The sequence below is a fragment of the Elephantulus edwardii genome, unplaced genomic scaffold (genome assembly GCF_000299155.1).
Source record: "Elephantulus edwardii isolate Elephantulus edwardi_28Jun2011 unplaced genomic scaffold, EleEdw1.0 scaffold00184, whole genome shotgun sequence".
In the NCBI taxonomy this organism is placed as follows: Eukaryota; Metazoa; Chordata; class Mammalia; order Macroscelidea; family Macroscelididae; genus Elephantulus; species Elephantulus edwardii.
This window is the reverse complement of record NW_006399934.1, coordinates 916,168-930,518: the sequence shown is the minus strand read 5'-3', so window position 1 is coordinate 930,518 and position 14,351 is coordinate 916,168. Positions and strand designations below refer to the sequence as shown.

Here is a 14,351-nt window from a genome sequence, read left to right as displayed (position 1 = left end):
TGGATCATTTAATATTCTGCTTAAAGAATTCTTGATTATAGCAACTCGAGGTTTGAATTTGTTCTTCAGTTCCTTGAGCTTAAGAAATGCTGAACGAGTTAGGCCCTTTTGATTTTCTGACTTCAGTTCCTTGCACATTTCATTATAATATTTTGCTTTGTCATCCTGTGCTGCCTTTTGGAATCTTCTATTCAGCTCTTAAGTAACTTGAATTCTCCCTTTTGTTTTGGCTTCTCTGCGCTCGAGCACAATATTCAGATTTTCTTCTGACACCCACTTTGGTCTTTTTTTCCCTCTTCTGTCGTTGTAATGACAATTTGTACTCTTCCGGGATGATATGTTTTACATCCTCTCACAACTCACTTGGTCTTTGCTCATTAGTGTTCAAGGCCTAAACCTCTTATTGAGATGGTTCTAAAACTCAGGTGGGATAAACTCGAAGACATATTTTGGTTCCGGATGGATGGTGAAGAGATTGAGATTGTTAGCAACTTTAGTCCGCTTGCCTCCACGGTCAACACTCTTGGCACCAGTAGCCAGGAAATAAAAAATGTATTGTGATGGGAAAGTCTGCTGTTAGGGACCTCTCCAGGGTACTAAAGAGCAATGGTGTCACTTTGGAGACTAAGGTGCATCTGATATAGGCTATGGTCTTTGCAATCACTTGTTATGCATCAGAGAGTTGGACAATGACTAAGCAGGATAGAAGGAAAATTGATGCCTTTGAGCTGTGGTGCTGGAGAAGAGTATTGAATGTACCATGCACTGCCAAGAAAACAAATAGATTCATCCTGGAGAGGGTTAAACCAGGCTTGCTCCTTGGAGGCAAGTATTCTGAGGCTTCGTCTGACATACTTTGGACATGTTGTAAGGAGGGAGAGGTCCTTGGAGAGGGACATCATGCTTGGGAGGGTGGAGGGATGGTGCAAGAGGGGAAGACCCTCTATGAGGAGGATTGATTCAGTGATGGGGTAATTGGGATGGGTGTGTCAGAGGCAGTGAGACTGGCTCAGGATAGAGCAGGGTTTAGGGCTGTTGTACATAGGGTCACTATGAGTCGCAAGTGACTCACTGGCGCATAACAGCAATAACAACATGGATTCGGTTTAATTTTCCTCAGCTTCAGCTTGAACTTGCATATGAGTAGTTGGTGGTCTGTTCCACAATCAGCTCCTGGCATAGTTTTCACAGCTGATATTGAGCTTCTCCAGCAGTTCTCTCCACAGATGTAATCGATCTGATCCCTATGCATACCATCCAGTGAAATCCATGTGTATAACCTGCATTTATGTCTCTTAAAAAATGAATTTGCAACGAATAAGTCATTTGTGCAAAATTCAATCATTCTATCTCCAGCTTCTGTTCTTTCAGCAAGTCCATGTTTTCCAACTACTGATTCTTCCTCTCTGTTCCCAACTTTTGCATTCCAGTCACCCATTATTATCAATGCATCTTGATTGCATGTTTGATCGCTCTCCAACTGCAAAAGTTGGTAGAAATCATCTCTTTCCTCTTTTTTGGCTCTGGTTGTTGGTGCATATATTTGAATGATAGTGGTATTCACTGGACTTCCTTGTAAGCGTATGGATATTATCCTGTCACATTATTATTGTACTTCAAGACGGATCTAGAAATGACTTTTTTAACTATGAAAGCAATCCCATTTTTTCTCACCTTTTCACCTCCAGAATAATATATCATATGATCATCTCACTCAGAATGCCCCTTGCTGGTCCATCTCATCTCACCAATACCTAGTATGTCAATATTCGTTCCATTTCTTTCTTAACAATACTAATTTTCCTACATTCAAGGTTCTCACATTCCATGTTCTAGTCACTCGCTTCTGCTTACACCTGTTCTTCTTCCTTTGTATTTCCATACTTGAAAGTTCTCTCTCAGTTGCCCTTTCTGTTAGTCTACATGTGTTCTGTTGTACATAGGGTTTTCAGAGGCCTGCTATTTCTGGAGTGGATTGCCAGTCCTTCTTCCTAGTCTGTCTTATTCTGAATGATCAGATTTAGAGAAGTATCTGACAGACAATCAATTTATAGAAAAGTGAAAGATATATCCCTTATTGTGGAGTTAACCATTAGTTACAGTGTTGTCCCTGCTTTTGGCCCAGTATCATAACAAACTGTGGCTGACTCTGAGAGGAATGGGAATCCCAGAACACTGGATCGTGCTAATGCAAAACCTGTATGTGGACCAAGAGGCAGTCATCGGAACAGAGCAAGGAAACACTGCATGGCTCAAAATTGGGAAGGGTGTACACCAGGGATGTGTCATATCTCCATACCTTTTCAACCTGTATGCAGAACAGATTATCCATGATGCTAAGCTCTATGAGGAGAAGTGTGGCATCAGGATTGGTGGAAGATCTATCAACAATCTGTGTTATGCAGATGACACACCCTGCTTGCTGAAACTGAGGAGGACCTGAAATGCTTGCTGCAGAGGGTCAAGGACTGCAGCCTTCAATATAGATTGAGGCTCAATATCAAGAAGACAAAGACTCTCACCACTGGATCAATTGGTAACATCAGGATGGATGGTGAAGAGATTGTTAACAACTTTAGTCTGCTTGGCTCCACTGTCAACACTCTTGGCACCAGCAGCCAGGGAATTTAAAAACGTAGTGTGATGGAAAAGTCTACTGTGAGGGACCTCTCCAGGATACTGAAGAGCAATGGTGTCACTCTGGAGCCTTAGGTGTGTCTGATACAGGCCATGGTCTTTACAATCACTTGTTATGCTTCAGAGAGTTGGACAATGACTGGGAAGGCTAGAAGGAGAATTGATGCCTTTGAGCTGTGGTGTTGGAGAAGAGTATTGAGGGTACTAGGTACTGCTAAGAAAACGAGCAGATTCATCCTGAAGGGGGTTAAACTGGCTGCTCCTTGGAGGCAAGGATTCTGAAGCTTCGTCTAATATATTTTGGACATGTTGTAAGGAGGGACTGGTCCTTGGAGAGGGACATCATGCTTGGGAGGGTGGAAGGATGGTGCAAGAGGGGAAGAACCTCTATGAGGTGGATTGATTCAGTGACTGGGGTAATCGGGATGGGTGTGTTGGAGGCAGTGTGACTGGCACAGGATAGAGCAGGGTTTAGGGCTGTTGTACATAGTGTCGCTATGGGTCACAAGCGACTAGATGGCACATATCTGTCAGGAGCCTGGCTAACTTGTAAAGCAAGATTAGCACTGCATTATAAAACCAGGAGGACTGATTCCGTCTTGGCTATAACATCTGCTTGGCAATAAACAACTCGAGGAAGCAGGATGCTAATGAATAGGGAGTGACCAAAGGTCTCAGACTTTGAGGAATGTGATGCTCTTAATCCTCTGAGACTCTTTGTTCTTCAAAGCACACAATAAGGCATTCTGGAAGATATCTTTGTTTTGTGTTGAGGTCTGGGAGGGTTTATGTTTGACCTGACAGTCAACATCTCATGACAGATAAGAGATAATGTGATTACCCCTGCAGCCATGCTTCTTAAACCTATATAGGCCTTTTCCTGAATAAAATTGCTATTCCCCATCAGCGAATAGTCTCTCTACATCTTCATTTTATCCTTGCCCCTTCTCTTGGTGGAGCTGTTTGATAAAACAGGGCTAGATCCCGTTACACAACAGCAACAACTATTTGCTACACACTGTGCTTCTTGAATGTGGATTTCCCTGTTCTTCAAAATACTTGGGAAGTTTTCTTCTAGTACTTCTTTCATAATTTTCTCAATAATTTCCCTGTCACTCCTCTGTTCTGGATTTCTAATCATATGTATGTTATTCTTTTTGATGTCATCCGACATGATTCTAATGTTTTCTTGAGTTTTCATCTCTGATTTTTCTTCTAGTATATTTTCATTGAGCTTTTTGTCTTCAAACTTACTTTCTGGTACATTTTTTCAGTTCTACGTTTTTGTTCTATCAATCTGTTGGTTGCTTCTGCTATTTTGGTTTTAATATTCTGGATTGCATTTTTATGGTTTTCTGTAATTTCTTGTGCTGTATTGGCTGTACCCTCTCTGTTTTGTGATGATTTTTTTAAGTTCTTGAACCTCTTTATCTTCCATTTTTTGCATTTCTTCCATAGCTGCTCAAGTTGTTCCTCATCAATATATTACTTCTGGACTGTTGTCTCTTGCGTATTTGCTTTCTTAATTATTTCTTCCATCATTTACATCTTTTTCTGTAGTTGTTCAAATAAATCCACATCAAAATATTTCTTCTGATTCTCTCTATTTTGGGTATTCATTTCGTCTACTTTTTTAGGAGAAGTATTTTTTTCATGATAGCTGAAACAGACTGCTGCTTCCTTGACATTATCTGAGTCTCTTCTTAGTAAACGATAGTTCGTTGTACCTATATAGTATGGCAATGTTTTGTGAAGCACCTGTGTATTTTTGGTCCCTTCTTGGCCTGAGGCCCACAGGACTGAGGGTCCCATGGCAGTTCCATTCCAGAACTGGGCTTTCTGCCTCATTTGGGCTGCTTCAGCTGCCCTGCTCCCTTCCACTTGAGTTTAAGGGGCCTTGTATGGTGTTGTGAAACAGAAGTGATCCCCACAAAGTACATGAATCGGAAACCAGGAAGCCTGTTTTCACCTTCCAGAACTGGCTTCAACACCTCACTGGAGCTCAACACCTCACTGGAGCTCCTCGAGCTGTCCTGCTCCTTCTGCTTAAGTTTTAGGGGTACTTTGTGGTATAACTAAATAGGTTTCCCCCCAAAGTGTTGTGTACACAGTGCTGCTTCCTGCCATGTAGCCCTATTGTCTTCTTGTTTGCATGGTTTCTGCTAAAAAATCAGAACTTAAGCTAATTGATTTTCTTTTGTAGGTGGCTCTTTGTTTTTCTTGTGCTGCTTCCAGTATTCTTTTTTTAAAATTTTGGAGAATTTGAATATGCTTGATGTTTTCCTTTTTGGGTTTAGTTTATTTGGTGTTTGCTGAGCTTCCTGAATGTGGATTTCCTCATTCTTCATAATACCTGTGAATTTTTCTTCTAGTACCTCTTCTTTCTTTTATTTCCCCGGAACACACATAACTTTTTTATTAATTTTAAAGAACATTTACAGAGATTTTGGATTTTTCATTCATTCATTGTTGCACTTTTTTCTTTACCCCCCACCCCAGTTCACGCCTCTCTTTGAAAAGCAAAAGATAAACTTCTTCGTTGGTACACAATCCGCACCCCGACCCCCCTTCCAAAATTTTCTTAGTGATTTCCTTATCTCTCTCAAAGCCTTGAATCCCAATCATATCTATGTTAGCACTTTTTTATGTCATCCTACATGATTATAACATTTTTTTATGCCTCATTTCTGATTTTTTTTCTAGTATGTTTCTTTTAAGGTTCTTGTGTTTCAGTTCACTAACTTTGTACTCCATCTCTTCTGTTCAACCTTTATGTCTTTCAAGTATGTTGGACACTTGTGCTATTTCAGTCTCAATATTCTGGATTGAATTTTCTTGCTTTTCTGTTATTTACAGTACTGTGTTGTCTCTACCTACTCTATCTTGTGATGATTTCTTAAGTTCTTGTTCCTCTTTATCTATATTTCCAATTGTTTCTTCTATCTTTTGCATTTTCTTTTGTAGTTGTGCAAGTTCCTCTTCAGCAATATATTTCATCTGGCTCCATGTCTCTGGAATGTTTGCTTTTTTGATGGTTTCCATTTTTCTTCCATTATATGCAGCTTCCTTTTATTTGTTGCTTCCATCATTTGTACTTTAATTCATTGCTGTTTGAATATCTCTATATCAACATATATCATCAGCCTTCTCAATTGTGGGGTATTCATGAGGTTTGGAATAGTCTTTGCTTTTTTTGGAAAAGACTTATTTTGTTTTTTTCACAGTGTTTGATGCTACCTGCTGTTTCCTCAACATTATATGAAGTTTTCCTTAATAAATGTTAGGCCATTTCTATTGTATCTGCTTAAGTTGTTGTTGGTTCTTGTCTTTATGATGTTATTGACTAGTTGCCAAGTCAAAATGTTCAATCTGTGGGGTGAGCCACTCACTCTACTGAAAGTCCTTTCTGGGAAAATTTACCTTTCCTAAAATCCTTGATGTTCTGTTCTGCACTGTAGCCCTGTAATAATCTTGCCTTGATGTAGTCCCTTTTTGCAAACTATGAGAACAGGTTCTCCACCTGAACAGTTTCTCATGCACCTTTTTTCCTTAAGCTTAATGTCTTCATCTCTGGAGTGGCATGAGATTGGAGATCAGGGTTAGCAGTTCAAGCAGCTTCTGTGCTGTGGGTGGGGCCTGAGAGGGGGTTTTCAAGTCATTCCTCCCTCTCACAGAGACCTGAGAAAGTCTTTCCTCTGCATGTAGCTCTGTGTCCCAAAGACTCTTACTCTGTTTGGCCCCACAGTCACAGAGGCAAGGATCCCTCAATGGAGGGACCTATATCTTCAGGGAAATCTCAGTCTTGTCTTCCAAAAAGCAATGGAAAATATTCACTCTAGGCACAGATTCTCATATTCCTCACTTTTTCACCTGAAACAATGTCTTCTTTTGTTTCTGGAGTGGCATGAGATCAGGGCCACCAGCTCAAATAGCTTGTCTGCCAGGAGTCTCAAGTCAGCTCTCCCTTTCATGGAGATCTAAGAAGGTCTTTCCTCTGCTTGTAACTCTGTGCCCTGAAATTTCTTTTTCTGCTTGGCCCCTGACATGGCCCTGCTGTCACAGAAGCAAGGATCCCCAGACGGAAGGACCTATATTCCCAGAGAAGCCTCAGTCCCATCTCCTCACAAGCAATGGAGAGTGCTCAGTCTGGGCACAGAATCTCACCTCTCTTAGCTATTTCCTGCAGCTTAATAAGCAATCACATTATTAATGCAATTCCAATCAGAAAAGTTTTGCTCAGGACTCATAGTGTAAGTTGTTTATTTTTCAGTATCCTTTTATTGCTCGTCCAGCTTTGTAATTTTCAAACTGTTTTTCCACTTTTTAAAATTTTTTATTTTGGCTTGTGTTCTACTCTAAAACAACATAATTTCTGGTAGGTTTCTATTTTTTGTTGTAAACAGGTCATTTGGCATACCTGTATCATAATGAAGGGAATTCTGGTGGCCTAGTGGGCAAGTAAGAAGCTGGACTGTCAATCCAAGAACAGGCAGTTAAAATCTACCAGCTCCTTAAAAGGACAAAAATGAGCAATCCATTTCCATATGATTTATAATTTTTGAAAATGTGTAGCGGTCATCTATGAGTCAGTGCTTATTTGATGATAATGAGACTTAAAAACAATGTCTTAATGAAAGATAAACAATCATTTTTAACAGTCCTGCTTTTCAATGCCTAAAGATCATGGAATGATTCACCAAATTTTCTGATACCTATAGCCTTAGCTATAAAATATCTATAGCATGACTGACGTATAAACTTAATGCATGTGAAAATGTTTTCTTAACTACAAATAAGAAGAGACAAGGAGCTTTATATAGATACATGTCTTTTTGTTTTACATTTTATTAATTTTAATGAAAGTTTACAGAGATTTTGGATTTTCATTCATTCATTGTTGCATTTTTCTCCCTGCCCACCTCTCCTCGCCAGTTCACTCTTGTCTTTGAAAAGTAAAATTCTTTCATTGGTATTCAATCTGCCCCCCCCCGGCCCCCCCAGTACACTCCACTATGCAGCCTTCATTCTGGACTCTTGTCATAACCATAATACCCTATCATATACTGCTTTTAAACTGTTCTCACCCTCATCTGTTTCAATGCAGTTTACATAATTTATCCAATTTTTCTTAGTCTCACCCCAACACTGATGTCAGTCCTGTTCTACAACAGTGGCACTATGCAGTATTTGTCCTTTTGTGACTGAGATATTTCACTCTGCATAATGTCCTCCAGGGTCACCCATTTTGAATAATATTGCATGAGTTTCTTGTTTTTCAATGCAGCATAGTATTCCATGTGGGAATATACCACCGCTTCTCTATCCATTCATTTCTTGATGGGCACTTAGGTTGTTTCTAACTCTTTGTCATTGTGAACAAAGCCGTGATAAACATGGGTGTGCATATTATCTTCCTGGTGATAGTTATGATTTCTTTAGAGTATATTCTTAGTAGAGGAATTGCTGGGTCAAATGGTATTTCTATTTGCAACTTTTTGAGAAAGAGCCATACAGCCTTCCATAGTGGTTCCATTTTATACTCCCACCAACAGTGAATAAGAGTTCCAGATTCTCCACAACCTCGCCAGCAATTGTTGTTTGCTACTCTTAAATTTTGCTATTCTTACTGGGCTGAGATGATATCTCATAGTTGTTTGGATTTTCATCTCTCTTAGAGCTAGGAAATAGATATATATCTTTTAAATTCTTGGTTTAGTAGGATATATGCATAAATAATTAACTAAACTAGGTGGCTGGTTTATCTCTTTTTAGTAGTTGCTTTTTCAGAGTTCCTGTTCCTTAGAAAAAATCTGAGAAATGCTATAAGCTCCTTGTCAGATGGCCTAGAGACAGTTAATAGAGAAATAATGCTAGGATCATAACAATCTCATTACAACTTTCCCCTGTTAAATGAATAATGCAGAGCTCTGGTGGCCTAGTGGCAAGAAGCTCTGCTGCAATCCCAAAAGGCACATGGTTTGAGGCCACCAGTTGCTCTGTGGGAAAAGGATGGGCAATCTCTTCCCATGTGATTAACAGCCTCTGAAAACCTGCTGGAGGAACAACTAACCCACAGGAGGGTAAACAATGGGTTAGTTTTGACTCTATGGTACTCAATAACAACAATGTATGGATAATGTGTATAAGAGATAGGCCACTCACAACTGGTGAAATATCTATGTGTTTTTAGAAGCATATTTTACATTATAAAAATAAAATAATCATTGACTATTCTTCCCCTCTTTATTTCCCCCTGGCATTTTTATCTTGCTATTTCTGTCTATGTGGTTAACAAAAGGCCTCAAAATTAGACTCTTTGTTCTAAACCAAGGTTTCTTTTGTGAATGTGACAGAGCTGTAAACAAAGAGTAGGGAACCACAGAGTTCTTTGGATTGTATAAGAAGCTATGGAGTAGCTCTTTTCAGGTGATAGTTGAGTACCATGAAAATTTATGAAATATTTTATATTTGAGGCATGGTTTAACATCTGTTGTCTCTCATTTTTACATCAAAGTTCTAGGAAGTTGGTTTATCAAGATATTCGTCCACATCTAGTTAGTCCAACAGAAGTTTAAACTTGGAATTATAGTCTCTCAGGTTTGGAGAAAGCATAATTCATTCCAATCATTCAGCTGTCTCCTAAGGGTATTTTCTGCAGCATTTCCATAGAATGGTTCTAGAGTTTATTCTTAAACTCTTTTAGACATCCCATTTCTTATCATTGCTTTTAAGTGCAGTTGGGTCCATTACTAGTCCTAGTTAGTCTATGAATGGTGGATCTGAACTCTGCCCTATCCTGTGCTATACTTAAAATCTCTGATACACACTTGAGCCCATTGTTCCAGTAATTGTATCAGTCCACACTGTTGATGATCTTTCTCTCTTACAGAGATTATCCATCTTCCAGAGCATGATGTTTTTCTCCAAGGTCTGGCCCTTCCTAACAACATTCCCAAAGTATGAGTGATGTGTTTCATCATCTTTGCCTCCAAGAAGCACCCGGTTTCCTTTTTCCAGGATAGATCTGTTTGTTCTCTTGGTAGTCCATGGAATATTCAGTGCTCTTCTCCAACACCACAACATTGATTGTTCTGTCAGTTTGTTAGTTTGTACTTTCCATTCTTTGGTTTTATTTCCTTGAAGCCGTGCAGACTCATTTTCCAACTCTTGCTGGATCTTTTTCATATTTGAGAATAATACCTCCTTATATTTTTTACCCAGGCAAAACTATAAGACCTGTGATGTCACTTTAAATTATTTTAATCCCCTTACCTTTGTGGGTAGGCTATCTCTTCTGAAGGCAATCTATCTTTTTTCCATTTTTTAAAAAAATAAAATTTAATTGTCATTTTAACAAAAGTTTACAGTAAAGTTAGATATTCATTCATTCATTCATTCATTCTTGCACACTTTACCACCCTTTCCGTCCCTTCTACTGCCCAAAGCTGACTTTTCCCCCCTACTAGTTTATTTACAAAATTCTAATATAAATTTGAACAAATTCTTTCAATTTCCCTCACCCACCCACCAATCAAATTGTATAATCTAATGATTAATCCCCTCTACATCTCTCTGCTTCCAGCCTCTCCCACCCATCCTGTATCCTTATACTCCTTCTATAATAATGGTCTTATACAATATTTATCCTTGTGGGACTGAGTTAGTTCACTCAGCATAATGTTCTCCAATCCCTCCCAAGTTAAGTAATAATTTACAAAGTTATTGCTTTTGCGTGCTGCATAGTATTCCATTGTGTGAATGTACCACAATTCCTCAAGCCATTCATTTGTGGTTGGACATTTGGTCTGTTTCCATTTTCTTTAGATGGTGAATAATGTTGCTATGAACATTGGTGTACAAATCTCAGTTTGTGCCTCAGTTCTCATATTCTCAGGGTATATTCCAAGTAGTGGAGTCATATGGAATTTCTATTGTTCACCTTTTTTGAGGAAGTGCCACACTGCTTTCCAGAATGGTTGCATCATTTTACAATCCCAGCAACAATGTGTGATATATAGAGTTCCTTTCTTGCCACATCCTCTCCAACATGTATTACTTGCTGCCCTGTTAAACTTTGCTACTCTTACTGGAGTGAGATACTACCTCATTGTGGTTATTGTGAAGGCAATTTAACTTGTCTATACCATGATAGAACTGAATGTAATACTCAGGGCATAATAAAATCCCTAAAATATATACTTTAAAAGATTTATTTTTGGAAAGTACAACTATCTTACAGCTAATACCTCAGTATACTATTTACAGCCACTTTTAACATCTTTATCTTTAAAAAATGCTCTTTACAAATTTGGAAGTAATCTACATATAACAACTACAATGGTCTCTTAAGTCCTTATTCTCCTTGAAGTCTAAGTTATCCTTTAGCCATTGTTCTTCAAACTTTAATTATCAGTGCATTACATTGTGAAAATTTTACATCTTTCTTCTCATCCATTCATTCACTTTCTTCTTTATTATATAGAAGAAAGTAAATTCTTGGACATTTGCTTTTCTTAGTTCTATACTTTCTTCTGTGAAGAGCTCTTGTTACCTTGACTAGACCTTTTTCATAGTACAGATGTTACTGTTTGTCCCCTCAGCTTCCTAGGAAGTTCTAGTAGTGTAATATGGAGGGCATTTTGTTGTTTATCCAAATATGATGCCTCTCTGGTGGTTCATATACACCAGCAGTTCTGTGGGGAAAGATGGACAGTTTCCTTCTGTGTGATTTTCAGCCTTCGAAAGTCCCTGGAGAGTCAGCTATGAGTTGGTTCCAACTTGATAGAAATAAGTAAATTTGTTATTGAGTTTTCCCCCTCTCAATTTTAAAAGTTATGAAGTCATCAGGCATTTTATTTACTCCTCTTATTCATATACAGCTATTTATCATGAAATAGTAATTTCTCTTGAAAAATATCCGTGTTTGCATTTATTCCATCCTTACTATCCCAACTGCATGGCTAAGTTCATACCTGAATCTTTCCCTCAGTCTTTTTGCACAGTGACAAGACTAACATTTTCTCTTATGCTGTATTATTCACTTCCTTTTTCTCCTTACGTACTCCAGAAGATTTTTCATTGTCTCGAATGTAAAGTGTAAGTTCTGGGCTTGTTTTTTTATGTTCCTTCAGAATCTTCTAACCCTAATTTATAAAATGATACCCTATATTGCATCCCATGATCCTACTACTATAACAAATTAATCTATTATATAGAACACTAACCCTAAAACATGACCTAACTGTCAGTAACTCTTTTGCCTTTCTTGCATTTTTTTTCTACTTCATTCAGCATATACACATTTTAATCAATCTTTCGAAACACATTATATGCCACTACCTTTTTTCCCCATCAATTTACCTTTTTACCTTCTCATCTTAAGAGACTCAAGAAGCATTATTATGCTGCCTATGTAAACAAATATTTTTTTTGGCACTAGATTTACTTTTCAAATCCTTACTCATTGTCAAGAATACTAAATCTCTATATATGTTATAAGCTACCTGACTTCTACTTTTATTTATATATCTCTTAGTGATAACACAGTGCCTTGTACACATTATTAGGCACAATCTGACAGGTTGGATATCATAGAAATATAATACTTGTCAAAGAAAATTCTTATGCCTTTTAAAAATCAAAATGCTTTATTTCAGAAAATGTTCAATCTTTCCTGGTTGAATAATAGAAGTACCAATTTATGAAACAAACATTCAGAAGCTATAGCTTGTGATTGAGATCCCTAAAAATGGTGACCTTTGTTTCTAAAGGGCGAACTCTCTGGGATGGATTAAAAGACTTTGTAATTACCATATATTTGGACATTTGACTGGTATTTGGATGGGTCTGGGTAATTATAATTAAAAGAATCAATTGTCTTATGGGTCTTCCTTTTATTTACTCTTACTCCTATGTTTTCTACTGTGCTTCCTTTCTTTACTTGCCTTTGCCTTTAGCTGGGACTTCTGCTTTTTTAACCCTTGACTTCTGCTTCCTTCTTTGTCTTAACATTGTCCTTTCCTACAATCACCTTTCTTATTTATGTTTCCCTCCTTTGTCTTTCTTTGTATCTTCTTTCTTTTCCTTGGCTTCCTTTCCTTTATCCTTTGCTTGATCTTTGTCTTTTGGTGTTAGTAGTACATCACTCTGCTTTGCTTTGGTTTCTGTTTCTTTTGTTATTACAGCACTCTCCTCCTTTGCTTTTGCATGATCTTTTGGCATTTCAGTATCACTCTTTGTCACTTGAGATTCATGTCTTTTTGGTGTATCACTCTCCTTTACTTGAGATTCCTGTATTTTTGCTATTCCAATGTCACTCTTTGGTTGAGATGCTTGTCCTTTTGGCATTTCCAGTATCACTCTTTGGCAATTGAAATTCTTCTGCTTTTTGTACAGTGGTATCTTTCTGTTTTTCACCGGATTTCTTTTCTTTTGATTTTCCGCTATGAGTTTTCTTTGCTTGAGATTCCTGTTCTTTTGGTTTTCGTGCATTACTTTTCTGTACTGGAGATTCCTGATCTTTTGGTATGCCTGTATCACTCTTTACTTGGGGTTCCTGTGTTTTTGGTATTCCAGTATCACTTTTTTGTACTGGAGGTTGCTGACTTTTTGGTATGCCTGTATCACTCTTTACTTGGGGTTCCTGTGCTTTTGGTATTCTAGTATCACTTTTCTTTACTGGAGATTCCTGCCTTTTTGATATGCCTGTTTCATGTTTCTTTCCTGGAAATTCCTGGCTTTTTGGTCTGGTTGTATCAGTCTTTACTGGAGTGTCCTGTCTTTTTCCTGTCTTATCACTTTTTACTGTTCTTTCGGTATTTCCGTATCACTTTTCTTTACTGGAGATTCCTGTCCTTTTGGCATGCCTGCATCACTCTTTACTTGAGGTTTCTGTTCTTTCGATATTGCAGTATCACTTTTCTTTATTGGAGATTCATGTCTTTTTAGTATGTCTGTGTCAGTTTTCTTTGCTGGAAATTCCTGCATTTTTGGTATACCTATATCACTCTTTACTTGAGATTCTTGTTCTTTAGGTATTCCGCTTTCAGTCTTCTTTACTTGAGGTCTTTGTTCTTCTGGTGTTCTGGTGGTATCACTTAGCTTTGTGTGAAGTCCCTGTCCTTTTGGTATTCTGGTATCACTCTTATTTACTTGGGATTCCTCCTGTATTTCTAGTTTTCGATCATAACTCTCCTCTACTTGGGCTTCCTGTTTTTTTAACACATCATTCTCCTTTTCCTTGACCTCCATTTTTAGCTTTTCTTTCTCCAATTCAGCCCATCTTGCTTTTCCTTTTGGCTCCTTTTTGTTCCTTGAGCTCAAGGATTGTGCAGAGTCTGCTGTTGTGACTTCTTTTGTTAATGTTTTCTTACTTCCTTCTTTGGTACTCTGAGCCTTTCTAATGCCTTCAGATTTTAGAATAAGAGCTTTTGGATCAGATTTTTTTGCAAATCTTCCCTCCATGGAACCTGGAAATATAACTGAGCAAACAACAAAGGTTTACAATTCAGGTATAATTTTTTTTTGTTTATTTCTATATTTTTTATGGCATTGGTTTCTTTTTCTTTTGTTTTAAAACTGACAAACTGAAAGTAATTTGAAATTTTCCTGAAAGGAATTCAATAATGGAACTCTATACACAAAATAATTAAGTAGTGATACAGTGCCAGATATTTTTAGTAAAATGAATGATAAATGAGAAAAATGATGAAATA

General features: G+C 37.8%; 1 protein-coding gene across 1 annotated transcript; it reads right to left on the bottom strand.

The window, feature by feature from the left end:
* Positions 1–4,057: 4,057 nt before the first annotated feature.
* On the bottom strand, positions 4,058–14,100 carry LOC102855143 (uncharacterized protein C6orf10-like; the record flags this gene model as incomplete). Its single annotated transcript, XM_006896252.1, has 4 exons — positions 13,442–14,100; positions 13,054–13,382; positions 12,560–12,640; positions 4,058–4,068 (listed from the first exon to the last, which is right to left on the bottom strand). Coding segments are annotated over exons 1-4 (1,080 nt in total), but the record flags the coding sequence as incomplete, so codon positions are not given.
* Positions 14,101–14,351: the final 251 nt, after the last annotated feature.